Source organism: Erinaceus europaeus, chromosome 1 (genome assembly GCF_950295315.1).
Source record: "Erinaceus europaeus chromosome 1, mEriEur2.1, whole genome shotgun sequence".
NCBI classification, from domain to species: domain Eukaryota; kingdom Metazoa; phylum Chordata; class Mammalia; order Eulipotyphla; family Erinaceidae; genus Erinaceus; species Erinaceus europaeus.
Window position 1 is genome coordinate 73,161,884 of NC_080162.1, and position 22,249 is coordinate 73,184,132.

At 46.3% G+C, this 22,249-nt stretch overlaps 1 protein-coding gene and 1 long non-coding RNA gene across 3 annotated transcripts; one reads left to right on the forward strand and one right to left on the reverse strand.

Annotated features, from left to right (window-relative positions):
* Window positions 1-141: 141 nt before the first annotated feature.
* On the forward strand, window positions 142-22,070 carry SDCBP2 (syndecan binding protein 2). Of its 2 annotated transcripts, none has more exons than XM_060187718.1 (9): window positions 142-308; window positions 11,033-11,105; window positions 12,705-12,798; window positions 15,535-15,635; window positions 17,250-17,414; window positions 18,553-18,728; window positions 18,807-18,978; window positions 21,038-21,129; window positions 21,538-22,070. In XM_060187718.1, exons 2-9 carry the CDS (start codon window positions 11,052-11,054, stop codon window positions 21,590-21,592), a joined length of 909 nt encoding a protein of 302 aa, XP_060043701.1. In that variant the 5' UTR covers window positions 142-308; window positions 11,033-11,051; the 3' UTR covers window positions 21,593-22,070. The 2 variants fall into 2 exon arrangements, with proteins under 2 accessions (XP_060043701.1, XP_060043707.1); XM_060187724.1 differs by lacking the exon at window positions 142-308 and adding an exon at window positions 1,040-1,166.
* LOC132537516 (uncharacterized) lies at window positions 11,538-15,535 on the reverse strand. The gene is made up of 2 exons (XR_009548983.1): window positions 14,754-15,535; window positions 11,538-11,935 (listed from the first exon to the last, which is right to left on the reverse strand). It is a non-coding gene; the product is annotated as an uncharacterized LOC132537516 (long non-coding RNA).
* Window positions 22,071-22,249: the final 179 nt, after the last annotated feature.

Here is a 22,249-nt window from a genome sequence, read left to right on the forward strand (position 1 = left end):
TTGGATCATTTCCCTGTTATAAGTCCCCAGCTACACTTCCACACCCAGACTAAGGCCTAAGTTCTTGCTGGGCCAGTAACCTGCTCAGTTTACCCAGACACGGCACTTACCTGAGGCCCATCCCAGTGAGTCAGATGACTGGGCAGAGGGCAGGCACCACCATTCCTAGAGCAGGTAGCTGGCTAGCAGGAACCCAGCTGTGACAAAGGCCATCACCTTCCAGGCAAGGAACAGACTCTTTTCACAGAAGGTGAAGGACGTGAAGCAGCACGTCTGCAGGTAATTGGTGGGACCCAGTTGTATCTGAGGTAAGCCAGACATTTCTCTATCTCCTTTGCTTCCAGCTTCTGTCCTTCTGGGACTTCCAGATAATTTCCTGTCAAAGGGCTTGATTTGGGAAGCCAAGAGTGAGTTATGATTTCCTTTTCTAGCTGATCCCAGACCAGGATTGAGGGATAGTGTTAACCTTTATCCCATCATGACAAGGGCCCTGGGTTCCTCTGACTGCCTACAACAGTGTTCAAGGACAGAGGGCTCCCACTTTCTTCCTTGAAGTGGGTCTCTAAAAGGTTAGGACCAACTGAAACCAGAGACTGTAGTCAGGAAGAGTCAATCCATCCCTCCACTACCACCCATATCAAAAGTACAGGCCTTGGTTTGTTATTTCTTTGCCAAAAGCTGTTTCTCTCAATAGTCTCTCATCCATAGTGAAGTAAATCTTCTGGGAAACTGGACTGGTGACTTGACCTCTGTACTGACTTGTCAACTGCTCTCCTCACTCAGGGCTTGGACACATTTCCTCATGGTCAGGAGAACTGAATGAGATAATGGACATAAGGGGGCCAGGATGTCTCTGAACACAGTGATTAAAATGAGGCTGAGCCAGTCCTCACCACTGCTTTACACTCTGGCCCAAATTAGTAACATCATATAGAATAGAACACTATGTTGGGGGGGCCACTAGGGTTATCACTGGGGTTCGGTGTCAGCACTATAAATTCACTTCTCCCAGTGGTCATTTTCTCTTTCTGTTATAGGACAGAGAGAAATTGAGAGAAGAGGGGAAGATAAAGAGGGAAAGAGACTCCTACAGATCTGCTTTACCACTTGTGAAATGTCTCCCTGCATGTGAGGAGCAGGGGCTTGAACTCAGATCCTATTGCATGGTAATGTGTGTGCTCAGCCGGGTGCACCATCACTCAGCCCCAAGAATATTTTTCTAACATTCATCAATTCTCTTTTGTGCTCCTTGCTTCTACCTCTTCTCCTCTAGTCTATCTTTCAAACATCAGCCAGAAATATGTGTAAAACTGACAGCTGAACTATGTCCCTGTGCTGCTCAGAAGTCTCTAGTGGCTCCCACATCACTAGTGTAAATGCCGAGTCCTTGCCACAGTCCACAAGGTCTGGCCCTCTCACTTATATAACCTCTCCTCCTATCTCCTACCAAATCCCCTTTGAACAACTGACTTCAGTCTAACTGGTCAGATGTGCTTCTCCAAACACAATAGACAACTCTCATCTGAGGACCACAACAATGGCTATACCTGAATGTTATTCCATACCTTTTAGGTTTTTACTTTTTTTCTTTTCTTTTCTTTCCTTCCTTCCTTCCTTTTCTTTCTTTTTTTTTTTTGCTGGGGTTCAGTGCCTGCAATATGAATCCACTGCTTCTGGTGGCCATTTTTTAAATTATTTTTTTTTATTGGATAGAACAGAGAGAAATTGAGAGAGAAGGGGGAGATAGAAAGGGAGAGTGAGTGAGAGAGAGACACCTGCAGACATGCTTAACTGTTTATGAGGTGTCCCCCTCTGCAGGTGGGGAGCTGGGGGCTTGAACTTAGATCCTTGAGTGGGTCCTTGTGCTTAGTACAATATGAGCTTAATGAGGTGCACCACCACCAAACCCACCCTAGGTTTTTACTTAAGTCACCTGTCACCCTCCGTCCTGCCTTATCTTTCCATCACTTCCCACCATCTATCAATAACAGCAGACACAGTTATTTATTCAGTAGAAAATAACATTCATTGAGGACAAATTTTTCTGTTCAATGCCTGGTTATTGGTATTGAGAACAAACAGTACTGGGACTTAGACACTCAGTAAATGTTCAGGATAAATGGTAAGAACTATATGCTAAATGCTTATATGTGTTACTGTTTATATTTATTTTATTGCTTAAAAATTTGTTAATCAGGGCTGGGTGGAAGCGCAGTAGGCTAAGCACACGTGGCGCAAAGCACTAGGAGCGGTGTAAGGATCCCGGTTTGAGCCCTGGGTCCCCACTTGGAGGGGAGTCCCTTCGCAAGTGGTGAAGCAGGTCTGCAGGTGTCTATCTTCCTTTCCCTCTCTTATCCTCCTCTTCCCTCTCAATTTCTCTCTGTCCTATCCAACAATAACAACAGCAACAATAACAAGGGCAATTCAATGGAAAAAATGGACTCCAGGAGCAGTGGATTAATAGTGCAGGCACTGAGACCCAGCGATAATCCTGGAGACTGAAAAAAAATAATCTTCATGATAATTCTGTGATGCAAGTCTTATTACCTGTATTACAAAGGAAGAAATGACATTCAAAAGAAAGGAATCCATGTTGGTTCTCACATGTCAGAGGCAGCCAGTCTGAACTCAGTTTTGCCTCCACCTAGGAATCTGGCTCCTTCCCTGACTTTGCTGTGACTGGGTTCAGGAGCTTGTGCACCCCCTGAGGAACTCCAATTTTTCTGGAGCAGGCAGTACAGCCCTGAGAGGAGGAGGGGGGTACTTGCTGGTGGCTTAGCAACAGCCTCTTCCTTTCTGACAAGCCAACTCCCTGGGCTAATTTGGCCTTGCAGGAGCTATTCCTCTGACACTCTACCCCACGCTTCCCTCCTGCATACTGTTCTGAAGGATGGATGAGTTGTCCATAGGAATGAGTGGGAGTTCTGTAGTTTCAGCTCTTTAGAACAAAGTGTTCCTAAGGAGTGTTCTCTTTCCAAGTCCAAAGATGCGGGTTGGAGACCCCTCTTCAGTCCTCTGAATCCTGAAGATCTGAATGCTGGTTTGTTGTGGATGTTGCTACTTATAATGTCAAAAAGTACAGAAGCTCAGGAGTGAAAATTCTGATAAGCGCAGTGGGTGAGGAAAAATTCTCAGGGAGAAGTAGGTTCTTTTTCTTTCAAAGGCTCCAGTTAATTGTGGAAAGCCATCAACACAAATTGAGCAAATTTCTTCTACTGTCAGACTGTAGCAGTAAGTCTTTGAATCTACCTAATTAGGACAGTGATTCCCACCCCAACCCCCTTTCTCACATGCTTCAAAGGACTTTTTGGACTTTTTCTTCCCTCTATGTCTGCTGTTTCTACTACTTTTAAGAAGGTGGAGTGTGTGTGGGGGGGTTGAGGTGGGAGCAGGGTAGTAAAAACCAGGTATCTGCTGTGTATCAAGCATTGGGCTCAGCACTGAGCATTCAGAAATTATTTAATAGCCCCTGATCAGAGAGGGATACAGGCAAACAAACAAACACAATGGAAATCCAACCCAGGAAATGCAGAAGGCCTTGCTCACAGTAGGTGCTTAATAAATATCAGCTGAACAAATGATGACCAGGTGAGTATGAAATTCTGTGTATTACATAAGGAAGGCTTGCCTGGCTATGAGGATGTGGTTGGGAATTTTAGATAAAGTTTAGAATTGAACGGAGAGGAGTTTATCTGATGAACAAGGAGAAGTCACAAAAGGCATTCAGTATTGGGGGAGCAGCCTGTACAACCACAGGGAGCCGCGAACTAGAAGGATGAGTTGCAGGATCTGTAAGCAGTCTGGAGTGAATAAAACGCAAGGTGAGTGTGGTGGTAGAGTAATAAGTTTGACACTGGAATTGGCACCAAGAGTTTGAATGTTAAATTAGTTTTAGATTTAGTCTGAGGATAAGAGCTAGACATAATTTCAAGAGAAGGATGGAAAGGTAGGTGCTGAGGATAACTTCCAGATTCCTGGCTCAGAACAGAGTGAATTGATGGCGGTGCGGTGGAAGGACAGTATAGCTGGGGGGGAAATTAGTTCTGTTTGTAGGAGGTATTATAGATCTGGAAGGCAGCTGGACTTTTAGTCCCAGGCATCCCTACCCACATTCCACTCTCACCTTTCTAAATCGCTATCCCTCACGGTCTAGACTCCTGACTTTCTTCAGATCTTGGTTGTCCTGACCTTTGTCCTACACCCCACAGAACAAGATGGCTGCATCTCTAAAGAGCAGCGGGTCTGATTTTGCTTTGGGAACGGATCTATCTGCCCCGTCAAGAACAAATTCTCTGTATGCTGCCGTCCTTCTTGGGTGGGATGCCTGGGTGGAGTGGGGCTGGGTACCTGAGACTCAGATTCAGGTTGTATAAAGGGCCAGTTAAGAGACATCTGCCGGGAGTTGGGCTGTAGTGCAGCGGGCTAAGCGCAGGTGGCATAAAGCACAAGGACCCGCATAAGGGTCCCGGTTCGAACCCCGGCTCCCCACCTGCAGGGGAGTCACTTCACAGGCGGTGAAGCAGGTCTGCAGGTGTCTATCTTTCTCTCCTCCTCTCTGTCTTCCCCTCCCTCTCTCCATTTCTTTCTGTCCTATCCAACAACGACAACAACAATAATAACTACAACAATAAAACAACAAGGGCAACAAAAGGGAATAAATAAATAAAATAAATATTAAAAAAATATTTTTAAAAAAAGAGACATCTGCCAGGGACCGGGTGGTGTTGCACTTGGTTGAGCGCACATGTTACAATGCGCAAGGACCCGGTTCGAGCCCCCAGTGCCCATCTGCAGGGACAAAGCTTTGCGAGTGGTGAAGCAGGGCTGCAGGTGTCTGTCTCTCTCCTTCTCTAGCACCCTCTTCCCTCTCAATTTCTAGCTGTCTCTATCCAATAAATAAAGATGAGAAAGAGAGAGGGAGAGAGGGGGAGAGGGAAAAAGTGAGGGAGAGGGAGAGAGAGGGAGAGAGAGATCTACCGTAAAGAGTGGGAGGGATGGATGACTGTCAGGAAATGCAGAGACTTGCAGGCACTTCCAAACACTAGGGGGCGATGGGGCTTCCCTCAGTGCAAGCAACAGGCAGCGACGGGGGCCGGCAGCGACTCTGTCCCCTCCGCTCCACCGCCTGCTAGTCAGGGGGCTCGACCCCGCATGGCTCTCAGGCGCCAGCGGAGGGGAGGGGTCACGCACTTCTTTTAAGCAGGATTTGACCTGCAGTTTCCAGTAAAGATGGAACACAGATCCGATCGAGCCTTCCCATCCCTTACTTTGATGCTTTACCTGACTTTTTTTTGTACTTAATGGTTCAGCCGTGACCATCTGGAACAAGAAATGTCTTTACCCACTAGAACACAAAGGCGCCATTTTTCTCTGTGTAGCCGCGGGGCATTCTGGGACCTGCCCTTAGCCGAATGCACCCGCGGTGGGTGAGACGGGGCGCTCTAGAGGCCACAGCGCAACCTAGTGGCCACGCGGGGTCTGTGAGCCGGCTCCAGAGCTCATAGCAACAGGGAGGCATCTAGTTTGGTGTGAAAAGCTGTCTGATGACTGTGAGAGCCATTTGGAATTATTTGGGCTGTGTGCTACTTTGGGAAGCTGAGGCTGGGGATGAAGAACACCCTCTCAGAACCACTGGAGGCTTTCTCTGAGTCCCAAGTGGATGGACTTTATGCCTGACTGCTCTCTTCACAGGTAGAAAATTGAGGTGGAGGTAGTAGGCATACTTATTCCATGCAGTGTCTCCTTTCCCTTTTTTTTTTAAATTGTTGTTTTTAATTGATTTTTCACATGAGAGAGAAACCAGAGAACTACTCCAGTGTACATAAGGTGCAGGAGATAAAAGTGCAAGCCTTAGGCAACAAGTCTCTACTAATTGAGCATTTCTCTTGGGTGTGGCCTGTCATTGTCATTGTCATCATCATTATTAATTATTATTGTTGCTGGAGCTTCACCACTGCAGGCTGACTCTTTTTGAGAGAGAAAGTGTTGTGTGTGTGTGTGGGGGGGGGGCACTGCACCATTCAAGTGTCCTTCAGTGCTAAAGTATTCCCAGGGGCTGGAACAGGCACCCTCCTGAGCTAACTACCCTGCTTTATTATAAAGGAAAAATAAGGTAAACGAAAGTAGTTATGGGCTAGGGAGACAGCACCATCAGTAGTGCAACAGACTTTTGTGCCTGAGGCACTAGAGGTCTCGAGTTTATTGCTGGTACCACTCCAGAGCTGAGCAGTTTTCATTTTCTTGTTTAAAAAAAAAATGATACAGTAAGAGAATAATGTGCTTCATTTTGTAAAATCACAGAATGCATTACACCTGGCCATGTTTATAACTAACCTGAACTTTGAGTATGTTTGGATTTAGCAGATTATATTCAACTGAATTTTGCCAAGAGTTCATATTGTGATCTTGAATCCAAAGCTCAATGACAAATGTAGACACATAAGTTTGGCTACACTCACTGTGACACTCACTATACACTCACTGTGACAGCTACAAATGCAGACACAATTGGAGTGTTTTGGTGACTTGTGTGTGGTGAGTAGGACTGGCAGTTCCAAATTAGTGAATAAAGTGTACGTATAACTACTCTGAATAACTTGGTATGTGTTTCTGAATAGTATATTGTATGTTAAAACTGGAAAAAAATCCCATTTTATATGCATATAGAACCAATAATAAAAAGATTTTCTGTCTACATGAAAGGCTTGGCAGGATATTGGAAAGTTGTATAGGCCAGAGGATAGCTTGTGAACTGTTCTGTGCATTTCAAGAGGTCCAGATCTCTGCTCCATCCTTCCTAGATGCAAGTATTCTCTCTTTAGTCTTCTGTTACCTAAATATGTTCATACAAATTTCCCATCTGTTCTGTGGATAGACCATTGATTTAGTCAGTCTGGTAATTCTTGCCAGCATCCATGTGCTGGGCAGTGTTTTGGAGGACAGCTATCCTCACCATGTACCATCAATACACACAGTGGGGCACTGCTTTGGTGAAGTCATAACATGGGGAGCTAGTTCCCTATCTGTGCTCTGTCTTTATTATAAAGGAGAAATGCAGGAAATTAAAGTAGTTATTGTAAAAGAATATATGCTTCCCTTTGTGAAAGCATAGACTGGGTTACACCTGATCATGTTCATGCCTAATTTAAAATTTGAGAATTTTTGGAGTTAATAGATTATATTCAGCTGAATTTTGCCAATAGTTTATACTGGCATCTTGAATTAAAGGCTAAATATAGTTATTTACAAACCATTTGTTCCACAGTCCATGCATGTGTGAAGTGGGTTCCAGTATGAGACAAGACTCAGATATTAATCATCTGGTTTGATATAGTATGACATTAGAGGCAGTAAACGTCCAGGTTGGAAACACAAAAGACCCAGCCAGCTAGCAAGGGGAATCCATGCTTGTTAAAACTAACTTTAGGGAGTTGGGTGGTAGCGCAGCAGGTTAAGCGCATGTGGTGCAAAGCGCAAGGGACCTGCGTAAGGATCCCGGTTCGAGCCCCCGGCTCCTCACCTGCAGGCGGTGAAACAGGTCTGCAGGTATCTATCTTTCTCTCCCCCTCTCTGTCTTCCCCTCCTTGCTCCATTTTTCTCTGTTCTATCCAACAACGACAACAACAATAATAACTACAACGATGAAAAAACAACAAGGGCAACAAAAGGAAATAAATAAATAAATAAATATATAAAAAAAACTAACTTTAAAAGTAATATTTGAGAGCGGTGGGTGGTAGCACACTCAGTTGAGCACACATATTACAATGCAAAAGGACCCAGGTTCAAGCCTCCAGTCCCTACCTGCAGGGTGGGAAGCTTCACTAGTACTGCAGGTATCTATCTATCTCTCTCTTTCTCCCCCCACCCCTCTCATTCTCTACCTCTCCCTTTCCTCTTGATTTCTCTTGGTCTCTATCCAATAAATTAATAATTAAAAAAAATAAAAAAGTGTAGTCTTTGAGCTGAGTCTTGAAAGAGCACAGAGGAGGGTACTATGTCAAATAGAGGGACCAGCTTAACTAAAACAGGTCCAGAGGCCCTGGTACACAGGAAACACCCACCCACCCCATTGTAACATGAACTGCTGAAAACAGCAAGGGTGTCAACTTGCCCAAAACCCAAAACGGAGTAAAGACCCAGAGGAGCTGGCAGTGATGAAAAGATCCCAGGCACAGAGTATAGGGATTGTGTGGACCTAATTTGGAACTGATTTGCATGAAGTAGACCTCTGATTTTGCTCTTCCAGTGGGTAACTGGTAAAAATATAACCACTCTGTGACTCAGAAGGCTGTGCAGTGGATGGAGCATTGGGCTTGCAACTGTGAGATCCTGCATGAGGTCTTGGAGTTTGATTCCCAGAATCACATACACCAGAGTAGTGCCCTGATTCTCTCCCTCTTTCTCATAAGTAAATCTTTAAAAAGACTTATAGTCACTCTGCAGCATTAGAAAAAGCAGGGCAAGGTGTTCCCTTATTTTCTTAACTGCTGTTCATGTGGGGCACTGATAGAGGGTCTGTTTTTAACAGATGGTATCTACCAAGGATAAAATTTCCCAGAGTATGTGCACAGCAGGGCCACAGGTCAAGGGATCTTTGCCTCTATCTGGACTAAAGGAGAAGAAACAGTGGCTCGGCCCCAACCCCCTAGATAAATCTTTGACTGGAGTAATCCTGCTCCAAAGGCTTGACTAGGGAGGGACCAAAAGTATCTGCCTCCAGCAATCAGGAAGGTTGCTTAAAATGGCTGAATAGATACTTTGGGAAGCAGGAAAGCATGTACAGGTCCTTCTGAAAGGAAGCTGCAACTCTTCTCTGGCTGAGTGTCAGTGTGTGTGTGATTCAGACTCTTGCATTACCAAAGAGCTTTATTATTATTTTTTCAATATAAGTCAAAAGTGAAGATTTCCAGATTTTAATTTTTCAAAGTTTATTTACTTCATATGAGAGAAAGAGACTGAGACCACAGCATCGAAGTTTCCCCCAGTAATATTTACTACTTGAATAGTAAATAATCTACAGGAGTAAAGGACTCAAGGAGGGAGGGAGGTGGAAGTGCAAACCCAGGCAAGAGTGCTTATGTCTAGGGATTGAAAAGAATTAGGACACAGCCTGGAAGAGAATGGAGGTTATCCTAGATAGAGGCAAAGCCATGGGGATGACGTGTGCAAAGACCCGGAGAGCAGTCTCTTAGTTCAGGGGACTGAAAGTAGTTGATTGTGGCTGGAGCTGCAAGTGATTGTGGGAGAAGAACACAGGCAGGAAATGAAGCTGGAGAGTGAGGCAGAGGCTACAAACAAATGCCTTTAGGGACTTAGCACTAGAAGTCAGGAGGTCTAAGTCTACGAAACTGCAGAGTGCTTCAGCGTGGGACAATCTGGAGTTTTCCATCACTACCTCATAGGCAGTTATTCAGCTGCGGTCCAGGCTTGCCAAAAATTCCTGTTTTTCAAGAGTGGTATTTGGAATTAGGTGATTGGTTACAATGACTGGCAGGGACAGAGCACATGCTTTATATGTGTGAGGCCCTGTTTTTGGTCTCTTGCAGCAACTACATAAAAAAAAAAAAATAGATGGGGGTTGGGCAGTAGTGCAGTGGTTTAAGTGCACATGGCACAAAGCGCAAGGACAGGCGTAAGGATCCCAGTTCAAGTCCCTGGCTCCCCGCCTGCAGGGGAGTCGCTTCACAAGTGGTGAAGCAGGTCTGCAGGTATCTATCTTTCTCTCCTTCTCTCTGTCTTCCCCTCCTCTCTCCATTTCTCTCTGTCCTATCCAACTACAACAACATCAATAACTACAACAATAATAATAACTACAACAATGATAAACAACAAGGGCCACAAAAGGGGAATCAAATGGCTTCCAGGAGCAGTGGATTTGAAGTGTAGGTACCAGGTACCAAGTCCCAGCAATAACCCTTGTGGCAAAAAAAGAAAAAAAAATAGAAAAAGAAAATAGAAAAATAAAAAAGAAAAAAAAAAAGAAAAAAAAAGAAAAAAAAGAAAAAGAAAATAGATATGGTGGTTTGAATTTTGAATTCAGGCTGCACATTAGAATATATAAAGAACTCTGCGAGATCAAATGGAATGTTTACATTTGGCTTTTAAGCTGCCAGTTCTGGTTCTAGAGTTCTAGAGTTACAGCTGCTTTAGGGAATGTGGGCTAGACTCTGGGGCTCTAAGCAGGGGATTGGGGTCCCAGTCTCTGCCATCTAACAGCAAAAGAGGAGGTAGGATGGGCCAGAGGATGCTTGGCACCTGAAGGAGGGAAAGTAATGGAGGTCTGCACTGCAGCACACAGATTAAAAGCGGGAGAGATAGAGTTTGATGGCAGACTAGAAGGGATGGTATAAGGTCAGTGCTGACATGAGGGTCAAGAGAGGAAATAAAAGCAGTGATGAGTCACTCAGGGAGATGCCCAGAGGAGCCAAATTTGGGTGACACTCCCATCACAGCTCCCCTGACACCCATTTCTGTGTCATAGTCCCAGATACTCCTTGGCTGTGTACCCAGGAATGGGGGCTCTGTGGTGTGACTAGATTACCTGTGAATCCTAAGGAGTGGGAAAGACAGATTGAGGATGAAGATGATAAATCTAGGATAGCAGGCTGGTCTGGAGTCTGCCCCAGAGGGTGAGCCCTGGGGGGTTTGGGGAAGTCTGTCTAATGCCAATCAAACCCCTCACATAGGCCTATGTGTGGCATCTACCCCTGAGCACCTACTGGCTGGATTTAGTTATTGTAATCAGACCTTTGAAACACAGCAGGAAGGATGTGACCCCTGGTTCTAATTTTCCTGGCCACTATACTTACAACTGCATTTAGTCCTCTAAAGCTCAGTCAGTTGAATATGGTGGGTAACTTTTCAGGGATGGAGACCACAGGCTTGGGAACCAGATAGACTTTGTTTCAAGTCCCAGCACCCCCCACCCTAATTATACCTTCTTTTCTCTTTCACCCTGTGAGTGGTACACATGGGCAGGAGGTAGTATCTGGGCCTCTTCTCACCCCTCCTCTCCCCCTGTGCCCTTCAGAGTGTTCCAAGGAGCAGCCATGTCTGTCCTGTACCCGTCTCTGGAAGATCTGAAGGTGGACCAGGCCATTCAGGTAAACTTGGAGGCTTTGTCAGCCTGAACTTTGATGGGGCCTCTGGGATCATCCCAGCGTGACAAGGGCAGTTGTGTATTCTAGTGTTAGGGATTGAACCTATGGCCTCTGGAGCCTCAGGCATGCAAGTCCTGTTCTCAGCCTCTGAGAGCTTTATCCTTCTTTTTATCTCAGCTGAAGGAGCAGTGGTGAGGGTGTGGGGAAAACACAGGGAGAGAATCGCTCCAACATTCATGGAGTTTCTCCCAGTGCGGTGGTACTTATGAGGTGTCAGGGCCTTACATATGGTAAGGGGCACACTCTACCAGGTGAGCTATCTTCCAGTTTCCAGTCCCTCATTTAGCAAACAGGTCATGTTATTTTGTGGGTTGTGGGTATTGGGTTTCTGGAAGAAACTTCCTCCCAGAAATAATGAGTATCTACACAAATCACATTTATTTATTTATTTATTTATTTATTCTTTTTAAAAATTAATTTATTTAAAAAAGGAGACATTAACAAAACCATAGGATAGGAGGGGTACAACTCCACACAATTCCCACCACCAGATCTCCATATTCCATTCCCTCCTCTGATAGCTTTCCCATTCTTTATCCCTCTGGGAATATGGACCCAAGGTCACTGTGGGTTGCAGAAAGTGGAAGGTCTGGCTTCTATAATTGCTTCCCCACTGAACATGGGCATTGACTGGTCAATCCATACTCCCAGTCTGCCTCTCTCTTTCTCTAGTAGGGTGGGTCTCTGGAGAAGTGGAGCTCTAGGACACATTGGTGGGGTCGTCTGTCCAGGGAAGTCTGGTTGGCATCCTGATGACATCTGGAACCTGGTGGCTGAAAAGAGAGTTAACATACAAAGCCAAACAAATTGTTGAACAATTATGGACCTAAAGGCTGGAATAGTACAGATGAAGTGTTGAGGGGTACTCACTGCAGACTATTGTGTACTTTTGCTTTCAGGTATATATTTTGCCCTAGTTTATGGGTACGTGTGAACATACACTCTATCTCACGGGACCTAGTCTATATCTAGGTTTTGGGACTTTGTTAGGAAGTGAACTGCCCAGAATGGAATTAGAGAATACTCTGAAAGGAAAGGTCCCACCTGAGTAACTCAGCTGAAGGGTTGACATTCCACACCTGAAGTCTCTAGACATAGTCTGAAGTGAAGTGAAGTTGTGTTGATTAGGTTGGAATTGGCAGATACAATATTATTTGGTATGAATTGAGAGAAGCATGCAGGAAAGTGTGCCCCACCCTAAGGTTCCAGGATTGGGGGAAATATAGGCTCTATATTGGAAATGTGAGGTTCCTGTTGTCTTAGGGTTCAAGAAGACAATAGATAGTTATTGTTATCATTTATCCTAGGAATGCAAGGCTGGTTCAGCATACATAAGTCAATCAATGTCATTCGCCACATCAATAAAAGCAAAACCAAAAACCACAAGTCACATTTAAACATGACCATGATATATACTGTATGGAAAGCCTCTGCTTGGTCTACCTGAATACCTGGTGTCCTGACCCTCAACCTGGGGAGCTACTGGGTCCAAGAATTCCGTAACTCTGACCACTTTGACCATCACTCCCCACCTCCTCCCAGGTCCAGGCCAGAGCCATGCCCAGGATGCCCACCTTGCCAGACCAGGAGACTCCCACCATACCAGGACAAGGGACAGCTGTCTCCCAGTCTTCAGGTGAGTGAGCTGGGTGGGTAGTCCTGCTGGAAGGGACAGATGCCCAGCCACTTCAAGGCAGAATTCCCCAGGGCAGATGTTATATAAGAGTAGTGCGGTGGGTCCAAAGCTGTGAGAGGTGCTGGGTTCATCTTAAGTACCCCAATTTCCACCTGCTTCCCCACATCATACCACCTGGATCACTGCCTTCGAGAGCTCTTACCTGTGCTCCCCCTGCATTTGTCTGGTCAGCTCCTGGGTGTCTGTATAGACCTGGGCAGAGGCCTCAAAACTTATGGCTGCTTCTCTGACCACCCATCTGAATAGCCTGATATTATTTGTGGGTCTCCTGTACACATATCAACAATTTGAGTCACCCCAATCCAACATGTCAACACCATCTGGCGATCCAGACTCACATTCAGGAATGGGACATCCCACGAGTCACAGGGGGATGTCTCACCACTTGAGGGGAGCATCCCTGAGTGGGGCATGGGGGATAGTAGAGGGAGGTCAGAGAGTGACCCCCACCCCCCAGAGAACAAGGAAAGGGTCAGGCCCCACCTGTCTCTATCAGCATGGACAGCCATAGAAAAGTATTACAAGCCTGCTGGCTTGAACGAAAAACACTTTTTGTCTCATAGTTGGGCACCAGTTTTCTTGCTGATGGTGATTATTTTCCTGGACTTCTCAGTGTTTCTTCACATGGCAGGAGCAGTGGAGGAGGATATCTTGGTGTATTTTTTTTTTCCACCAGGATTGTCACTGGGGCTTAGTGCCTAAACTCTGATGGCTATTTATTTATTTATTTTTAAACTTTTAAAAAGATATTTATTTATTCCCTTTTGTTTCCCTTGCTGTTTTATTGTTGTAGTTATTATTGTTGTTATTGATGTCATCGTTGTTGGATAGGACAGAGAGAAATGGAGAGAGGAGGGGAAGACAGAGAGGGGGAGAGAAAGATAGACACCTGCAGACCTGCTTCACCGCCTGTGAAGCGACTCCCCTGCAGGTGGGGAGCCGGGGGGCTCGAACCAGGATCCTTACACTGGTCCTTGCGCTTTGCTCCACCTGCGCTTAACCTGCTGCGCTACTGCCTGACTCCCCATTTATTTTAAAGATAGAGGGCAAAGAACAGAGAGAAATAAAGAGGGGGAAAACAGACAGGAAAAATGCTGCAGCACCGCTCCACCACTTGTGAGCTTACCTCCCTGCAGGTTCTCCCAGGGTCATGTCCAGGAGCTCAGACCTGCGTCCTTGTGCACAAAACTTGTGTGCTCTATCTGCCTCCCCTGCCACCCCCGGGGCTTTCTGGGGCTCAGTGCCTGTACTGCAAACCCATCACTTCTGGTGGCCATCCCCCCCCATTTTATTTGACAAGACATAGAGAAATAGGAGAAATAGCACTACTTGTGAAGTGACACACACCCCCCATTTCTTGCACAGATCCTTTTAATTAGTACTATGGTTGCTTAACCCTGGTGTGCCACTGCCTGCCCCCCCCCCCACACCTGGCCCTTTGCATCTCTTCTTATAAGGACAATAATTCTAAAGGTTCCAGGTTTCACCTTTATGACCTCATTTAACCTTAATTACTTTCATTTTTTAAAAGGTTCATTTATTAATGACAAAGAATGAGAAGGAGAAAGAACCAGAACTTTACTTTGCACATGTGATGCCAGGGATCAAACTCAAGGCCTCATGCTTGAGGGTCCAACTCTTTATCCACTATGCCACTTCCTAGGTCACTTCTTTTCCTTTTTCAGATACAAAGAGTGAGACAAAGAGGGAGGTAGGGAGATAGAGATGGAGATGGAAATAGGGATAGAGATAGAGAGACAGAGATAGAGGTAGATAGAGACAGAGATAGAGATAAGCATGCACTGGAATTTCCTTTAATGCAGTGGGAGCTGTACTTGAACCTGAGCTGTGCACATGGCAAACAGTGTATTATCCAAGTGAGTCATTTTGCTTACTTCAGTAATTACTTCTTTAGAGGTCCTGTCTCCAAATAGTCATGTTAGAGGTAAGGATTTCATCATAAGGAGTTGGTTTGGGGAAGGACACAAGTATTCACTCCAAACAATTCCCTGACAGCACAGTAGATTCTGGCCAGTTCCAGGTCCTGGAAGGGACTGAAAAGGTGCAGGGCTGGGGAAAGATGGTAAGATTACAGTGTACAGCTCCACACCACACCCACCACCAAAGTTCTGTATCCCCACCCTCCCACCTCCCAAAGATAACCATCATAGAACATTTTGTTTTTATTTATTTATTTTTAATTTATTTATAAAAAGGAACATTGACAAAACCATAGACAAGAGGGATACAACTACATACAGTTCCCACCATCATAACTCTGTATCCCATCCCCTCTCCTAAAAGCTTTCCTATTCTTTATTCCTTTGGGAGAATGGATCCAAGGTCATTGTGGGATGCAGAAGGTGGAAGGTCTGGTTTCTGTAATTGCTTCCCTGCTGAACATGGGTGTTGACAGGTCGATCCATACTCCCAGCCTGTCTCTCTTTCCCTAGTGGGGAACGGCTCCGGGGAAGCAGAGCTCCAGGACACATTGGTGGGGTTGTCTGTCCAGGGAAGTCTGGTCGGCATCATGCTGGCATCTGGAACTTGGTGGCTGAAAAGAGAGTTAACATATAAAGGCATTTTATTTTTAATAAAAATGAGCACCACATGGGAGCCAGCTGGTGTGGATCTTCACCAGCCCTTAAATAATGCCTTCTTTCTTCCTTCCTTCAGCTCTGTACCCAAACCTTGCTGAACTGGAAAATTATATGGGTCTTTCCCTCTCCAGCCAAGAAGTCCAGCAGAACCTGCCTCAGATTGCAGAAGGTGCTGGTGTAGGTATTTGTCTCTTGATACATGTGGGCACAGAATGTTTGTTTTCCTCTCCTTCTTGGCTGTCTAAATAGACCTTACTCTTCCTTCTTCAGCATTCCTGGGGCTCTGTCTCTTGACACTTTTCGTTTTGAGTTTTCATCGAAAGTCATCTGAGTTTCCTGGTTTCCCAGTGCACCTTGTGGCTGGATGGCCACTGCTTGTCCTTTGATCTCTGGCTTCTGGCTGCTTGGCCAGAGCTTGTTGCATGAAAATACAGGACTTAAGACCATGCCTGACCCTGAGGGCTTCAGACAAGTGCTGCCTATGACTTGAGGACGGCTACTTGTCACCTACTGCTGGTCTCCAAATTAAAAGATCAGTGATGCCTGGCTCTTATCTTTCACAGCTTTTAGAAGCAAAATAAATTATAACATAACATTTCACTACTGAAAATGTATTCATTTGTAGAAAATGGAAGGGGGGCAGGTCGTGGCACACTGGGTTAAGCACACATAGTGTAAAGCAAAAGGATTCAGGTTTGGGGGTTGCTTCACAAGTGATGAAGCAGGTCTTCAGGTGTCTGTCTCTATCTTTCTATCCTCTCTCAATTTCTCTCTGTCCTGTCCAAAACATTTGGGGGGGGGGAAGGGCCACAGGAACAGAAAAGAAAAAGAAAATGGAAGAGGGTTTGAATGGAAACCTCCTTTGAGTTAGCTCTGCCTCTGTATGAGGTATTTGCCACTGTCCTTGCCTGCCAACCAGTGAAAATCAATTGCAAAGTATAACTGTTAGTCATGTGGCTGGTGACAGAGTGACAGAGAGAGCTGCTACAGACACATGCAAAACTGCTGAGTACAGAAGTAAAGTGGATTTTTATGTTGATATCGTATCTTGTAACCTTGCTTAATTTCAATGATTAACTAGGAATTTTCTAGCTATCATGTCATCTGCCAGTATGAACCATCCTGTTTGTATGCCTTTTATTTCATTAAATTTTTTAAATATTTACTTATTGGATAGAGACAGCCAGAAACTGAGAGGGAAGGGGGAGATAGGGAGACAGACACTTGCATCCCTGCTTCACCATTTGTGAGGCTTTCCCCCTGCAGGTTGGGCCCAGGGGACTTGAACCTGCATCCTTGCACATTGTAACATGTGCACTCAACCAGGTGTGCCATCTTTTATTTCACTTTCCTGTCATTAATTTGTCTAGTTCTTCCAGTGCTGTTTGATAGTAGTTGTGAGTGAAAAATCCTTGCTTTTTTCCAGATCTTAGAGGAAATACAGTTATTCACTGTCTTGTTTTCAACTTAATTTCTTTTCAAGGCAAAAGTCAAAGCAAACCTTCTTCTTCCCCATAGCCTACTGTCTGATGTGTAAAGTGTCTTCTATTTTAAAGGAGTCTCTCATAGCAGTTTGCCTTGGGAAATGAGGGTACCTCTTTTTCTTAGCTGTTTTTCAGGTTGTGTGGAGTCTAACACCCCCTAGTGTTTTCATGGAGCCATATTCTCTTGTTCTCTGCTGAAAAGTATATAGTCTGAGAGCTTGGGGTTCACAGAACATCCGGTTTTCCTTTCCCTATCCCCTACAAGTCCCCAGGGGCCGGCTGACTCTCTTGTCCTCCATGTCTGTAGACTGTCTCGACAGTCTTGGGCCCCTTCTCAAGCCAGGTGGTGGCGCCACTATCCGGAAACAACCTGGGTGCACGGCGTGCAGAGATCAAGCCTGGGGTGCGTGAGATCCACCTGTGCAAGGACGACCGAGGCAAAACTGGTCTTCGGCTGAGGGCCATCGACCAGGTAGAACTGGGGTGGGTGGAAAGAATAGCGTCCTGGGAGGGCACAGTATCCGGGCTGCCAGGGAAGCGCCAAGGCAGGCATTATAGCACAACAGACAAGGGAGCCCCCCCACACACACAGTGCACAGTATCAAGTGTGGTGGCACTGGGAGCCAAGACTCACCTTACCCCAAACTGAGGCTGAGGCTCTGCCTCTCAGTCCTTGTTTCATGAGGCCTCCAGTGACAGGTGGTGCAAGGTTTGCTGCTGCAAGGCTTCTTCACCTGCTCCATCTGGGGCTCCTGCTATTTGGAGACTCTTTCCCCCCTGCTCCCCCAACTTGCAGGGATCTGTGTAGACAGTGGAAGCCAGGGGCCCCTGTGTGCCACTATGAGAAGGTGTGTAGACTGGTGGTTGAGGTGCAACTCCAGCCAGGGTTAAAATCCTGACTCAGCCATACGTCTAAGAACTGTGGCCTGGAGTGCTGTCTATCTCTGCAAGAAAATGGACTCATGCAGGGCTTGGAAGTGGCACATTCAGTAGAGAGTACATCTTTTTTTGTTGTTTTGTTTATTTGCTATCTTTATTTATTGGATAGAGACAGTCAGAAATTGAGAAGAAGGGGGAGGTAGAGAGGGAGAAAGAGATACCTGCAGCCCTGCTTCACCACTTGCAAAGCTTCCCCCCTGCAGGTGGGGACTGGGAGCCCAAACCTGGGTCCCTGTGCATTGTAACATGTGCATTCAACCAGGTGTGCCACCACCCGACCCCTGAGAGCACATCTTAGCATGTTCAAGGACCCAGGTTCAAGCTCCTGGTCCCTATCTTCAAGGGGAAAGCTTCATAAGCAGTGAAACAACACTGCAGGTATCTATCATTCTCTCTCGTTTTCTATCTTCCCCTTCCCTTTCTGTTTCTCTCTGCCCTATCAAGTAGAAGAAAGGTGGAAGGTGGGTGGGTGGAGTAAGAGAAAGGCCATAAAGAGCAGTGAATTCAGTGGGTAGGCACTTAGCCCCAGTGATGACCCTGTTGATGATTGAAAAGAATTGGGGTCATGCACCTGCCTGACTGAACTGTGGTCTTCTGGAGCATCAGGAGATCAAGCATGGCAGGTCCTGGGCAGAGGGTTGGCTGGGGAGCTGATGTTCTGTCTTTCCCAGGGGCTCTTTGTGCAGTTGGTCCAGGCTAATACCCCTGCATCCCTCGTGGGGCTGCGCTTTGGGGACCAGATCCTACAAATTGATGGGCGTGACTGCGCTGGGTGGAGCACAGACAAAGCCCACCGGGCAGTGAAGAAGGCCTCAGCAGAGAAGATTGTTATGGTGGTTCGGGATAGGTGAGTAGTCAGGTTTGGGGAGCCTCTCTGTCTGCTCCCGGCATGCTTCAGACCCAGCTCACTGCCTCTCACCACCAGGCCTTTCCAGCGAACCATCACCCTGCACAAGGACAGCACTGGGCACGTCGGCTTTGTCATCAAGAAGGGGAAGGTCTGCTCTGTGGCCAAAGGGAGTTCTGCAGCACGCAATGGGCTCCTCACCAACCACTGTTTGTGTGAAGTAAATGGGCAGAATGTCATTGGGCTGAAGGTGGGCCACGCTCTGTCCTAGAGACTTGGGGGCTGGGAGAATGCTGGGTGGCAAAAAGGTTCAAGTCGGTGGGTAGGCTGCTGTCCCCATCCTGACCTCAGTTTCCCCATCCTAAGATTGCTGTGAAGATCCTATAAGAGACTACTGGGGGAGTCGGGCGGTAGCGCAGTGGGTTAAGCGCACGTGGAACAAAGCACAAGGACCGGCATAAGGATCCCAGTTCGAGCCCCTGGCTCCTCACCTGCAGGGGAGTCACTTCACAGGTGGTGAAGCAGACAGGTATCAGTCTTTCTCTCCCCCTCTGTCTTCCCCTCCTCTCTCCATTTCTCTCTGTCCTATCCAACAACGATGACATCAGTAACAGCAACAATAATAACTACAATAATAAAACCAGGGCAACAAAGGAGAATAAATAAATATTAAAAAAGTAAAAATAATAAAACATTTATTTTTAAAAAAGAAAGACTACTGGGTGCAGAGCTTGTGCTCAAGATCAGCTGTTGCTACTGACGCATGAAGGTTGTCATCACACACACATGGCGTGATGACATGCATGGCCAAATTGGAGACAAGTGTCAAGTAAAGGTCACTGGTCTTTGGCGAGGGCCTGAGGCTCCTCTGTAGACATTCATTTAGCAACTGAACTGCTTGGCACATTTTGCTTAGAGACTTCTTGTGATCTGTAGGGCTTTTGTAGGCTTTTCTTTTTCCCTACTCCCCTTCTTGTCACTGCTCCAAGCTGATGGAGAGAGAGGGGAGAGAGAGAGAGAGAGAGAGTCTGAGACTGCAGTATCAATGCTTCCTCAAGTGTGATGGGGGTAGGCTTGAGCCTGGGTTGTGCACATGGCAAAACAAGTGCACCATACAAGTGAAGTTATTTTGCTAGCCATCTCTCCCTCTGCCCCTCTCATTTTTAAAGATTTTTAGAAAATATCTTTATTTATTATTGGATAGAGACAGGGAAATTGAGAGGGGAGGGAAAGATAGGGAGAGAGACAGAGACACACCTGCAGACCTGCTTCACCACCTGTCAAGCTTCCCTTCTGCAAGTAGGGACCAGGGGCTTAGACCTGGGCCCTTGTGCACTGTAATGTTTGGGCTTAACCAGATGCACCACCACCTGGCTCTCTATAGGTTTTTTTTTTTTTACTTATTTTCATTTTTTTCCTCTTTTGTTGCCCTTGTTTTATCGTTGTTTTGATTATTATTGTTATTGATGTTATTGTTGTTGGATAGGACAGAGAGAAATGGAGAAAGGGAAGACAGAGAGGGGGAGAGAAAGACAGACACCTGCAGACCTGCTTCACCGCCTGTGAAGACCCCCCTGCAGGTGGGGAGCTGGGGGCTCGAACCGGCATTCTCATGCTGGTCTTTGTGCTTGGTGCCATGTGCACTCAACCTGCTGTGCTACTGCCCGACCTCCTCTAAAGATTATTTTACAGGAGAGGGAGAATGAGATTAGATGACCACTTGGTTCTGGCATAATCTTGCCCAGCTTCAATTGAATCTGGCACCTCTAACATTCAAGTTCTGTGTGTTACTGCTGTGTTGTCTTCCTAGCTAAAGCCCCCTCCCTCCTTTTTCTTTGACTCTGTGACAAGATAGAAGATGGTATATTCTGTGGGCTCAGTTTAGGCTGATTGGATAATAGGAGCTGAGAGAGGGTGGGGTCCCTATACCCCCCCCACAAGGCTATTTTCTGTGTCCTTGGGGGCCAGATTCTGAGTGTGAGTGGGGCTAGAGAGGTGGGGTAGAGGTGTGGGTATGGTGAGCTCTCTGGGAACAGGCAGGAGAACCTGTATGGATCCGGTTATATGCCGATCCCAGAACACCAGGTGCAAGGGAATGAAGCACTCACTTCACCTGCTGTCCTCAGCTGAGAGGCAAGACTGCCTGCATGTCTGCGGGGCCCCTCACCTGGGGCAGCCCTGCCTCTGTAGTTAGGAGTCAGCAGTGTCCCCATCAGGGGCCATACACACTGACCCCTCTTCAGAGGTCCTCCTAGAGTTGTCTCTGTACCCCTGTACAAGTTGATGACCACTACTTATCTCTTCTGCAGGACAAAGAGATCACAGAGATTCTGGCAGCTGCAGGGAGTGTGGTCACCCTGACCATCATCCCCACCGTCATCTATGAGCACATGGTCAAAAAGTAAGGCAGCACCCCCCCCCCCCGCATTTACCTCTCCCTTCCATCCCCTTCAAGGTGGGTGGTCGCTACTGTGCACAAAGTCCCAAGTTTGAGCTCCTGCTCCCCACCTGCAGGGGGAAGCCCCACAAGCAATGGAGCAGGCCTGCAGGTGTCTCTTTCTAACTCTCTTATCATTCCCTCTCTCAATTTCTCTGTCCTAGCTAATAAAAAAAGGGGGGCAGGAAAAAAATAGCCACTGGGAGCAGTGGGTTCATAGTGTGGGCACATAGCTCCAGCAATAACCCCAGTGGCAAAATATCTAAATACAGAAATAGAAAAATGGGGTAAAGGTCCACATGGAATGTTCAGGTTTGGTGGGTGAGGAGGGAAGGTGTGATCAGTGTTGGCCACTGTTGTTGTTGTTTCTAGGTTGTCTCCAAGCCTGCTCCACCACACCATGGACCACTCCATCCCTGATCTCTGAAGCCACGGACTGAAGCTCAGCCCTCCATCTCCTGCAGGAGAAAGGCAGGTCCTCAGATGACAGACCTCAGGAGAGCCCTCTTGTTGAGGACAGGACTGCTTGGGGGTGGGGTGGGGGCATGTTCGAGGTAGGACTGCATGGGATCATGTGGGCCTGTCTTTGTACCAACCACAGGCCTCCAGGAAACCTCAGATCCGTAATTGTGTCAGAGTCCAGGCTGTGCCCCTGTCAGCTGGTGCTGTGAAAATTGAAATGCTAGGCACATAGGCAGGCAGGCTACATATTTCTGAAAGTCCTGGCTGGGTCTCTTTCAAGACTTTGCCTCTACCAGCAAAAAAAAAAAAAAAAAAAAAAAGTTCCAAGTTTTGAGAAAATAGAAACAATTTCTTTGTGACAAATTTTCTCTTTACTTGTTCTTTGTATATAGTTGTAACCCTTTACTTCCTTTCAATAAAGATCTGATTATAAAAAAAAAAAACCTTCCTCAAAAGCAGTTGAAACTTTCAGAATCCTTCATCTCAGAGGTTACCAGGGCCAATTTTCTTGGAAGCTGTGACAAAATCAAGGCCTTGTCAATGCACTGGATCTGACAGTGTTGGCTTGGCTCTGCCATTGTCACATGGTCACATGCCACCTGCCAATTTGCCACAGTGCTGG

Coding starts and splice junctions, on each gene's coding strand:
- SDCBP2 (XM_060187718.1), top strand. CDS start 11,052: ATGTCTGTCCTGTACCCGTCTCTGGAAGATCTGAAGGTGGACCAGGCC. Junction 17,415..18,552: donor GGCTGAGGGCCATCGACCAG/GTAGAACTGGGG, acceptor TGTCTTTCCCAG/GGGCTCTTTGTGCAGTTGGT. Junction 18,729..18,806: donor GTTATGGTGGTTCGGGATAG/GTGAGTAGTCAG, acceptor TCTCACCACCAG/GCCTTTCCAGCGAACCATCA.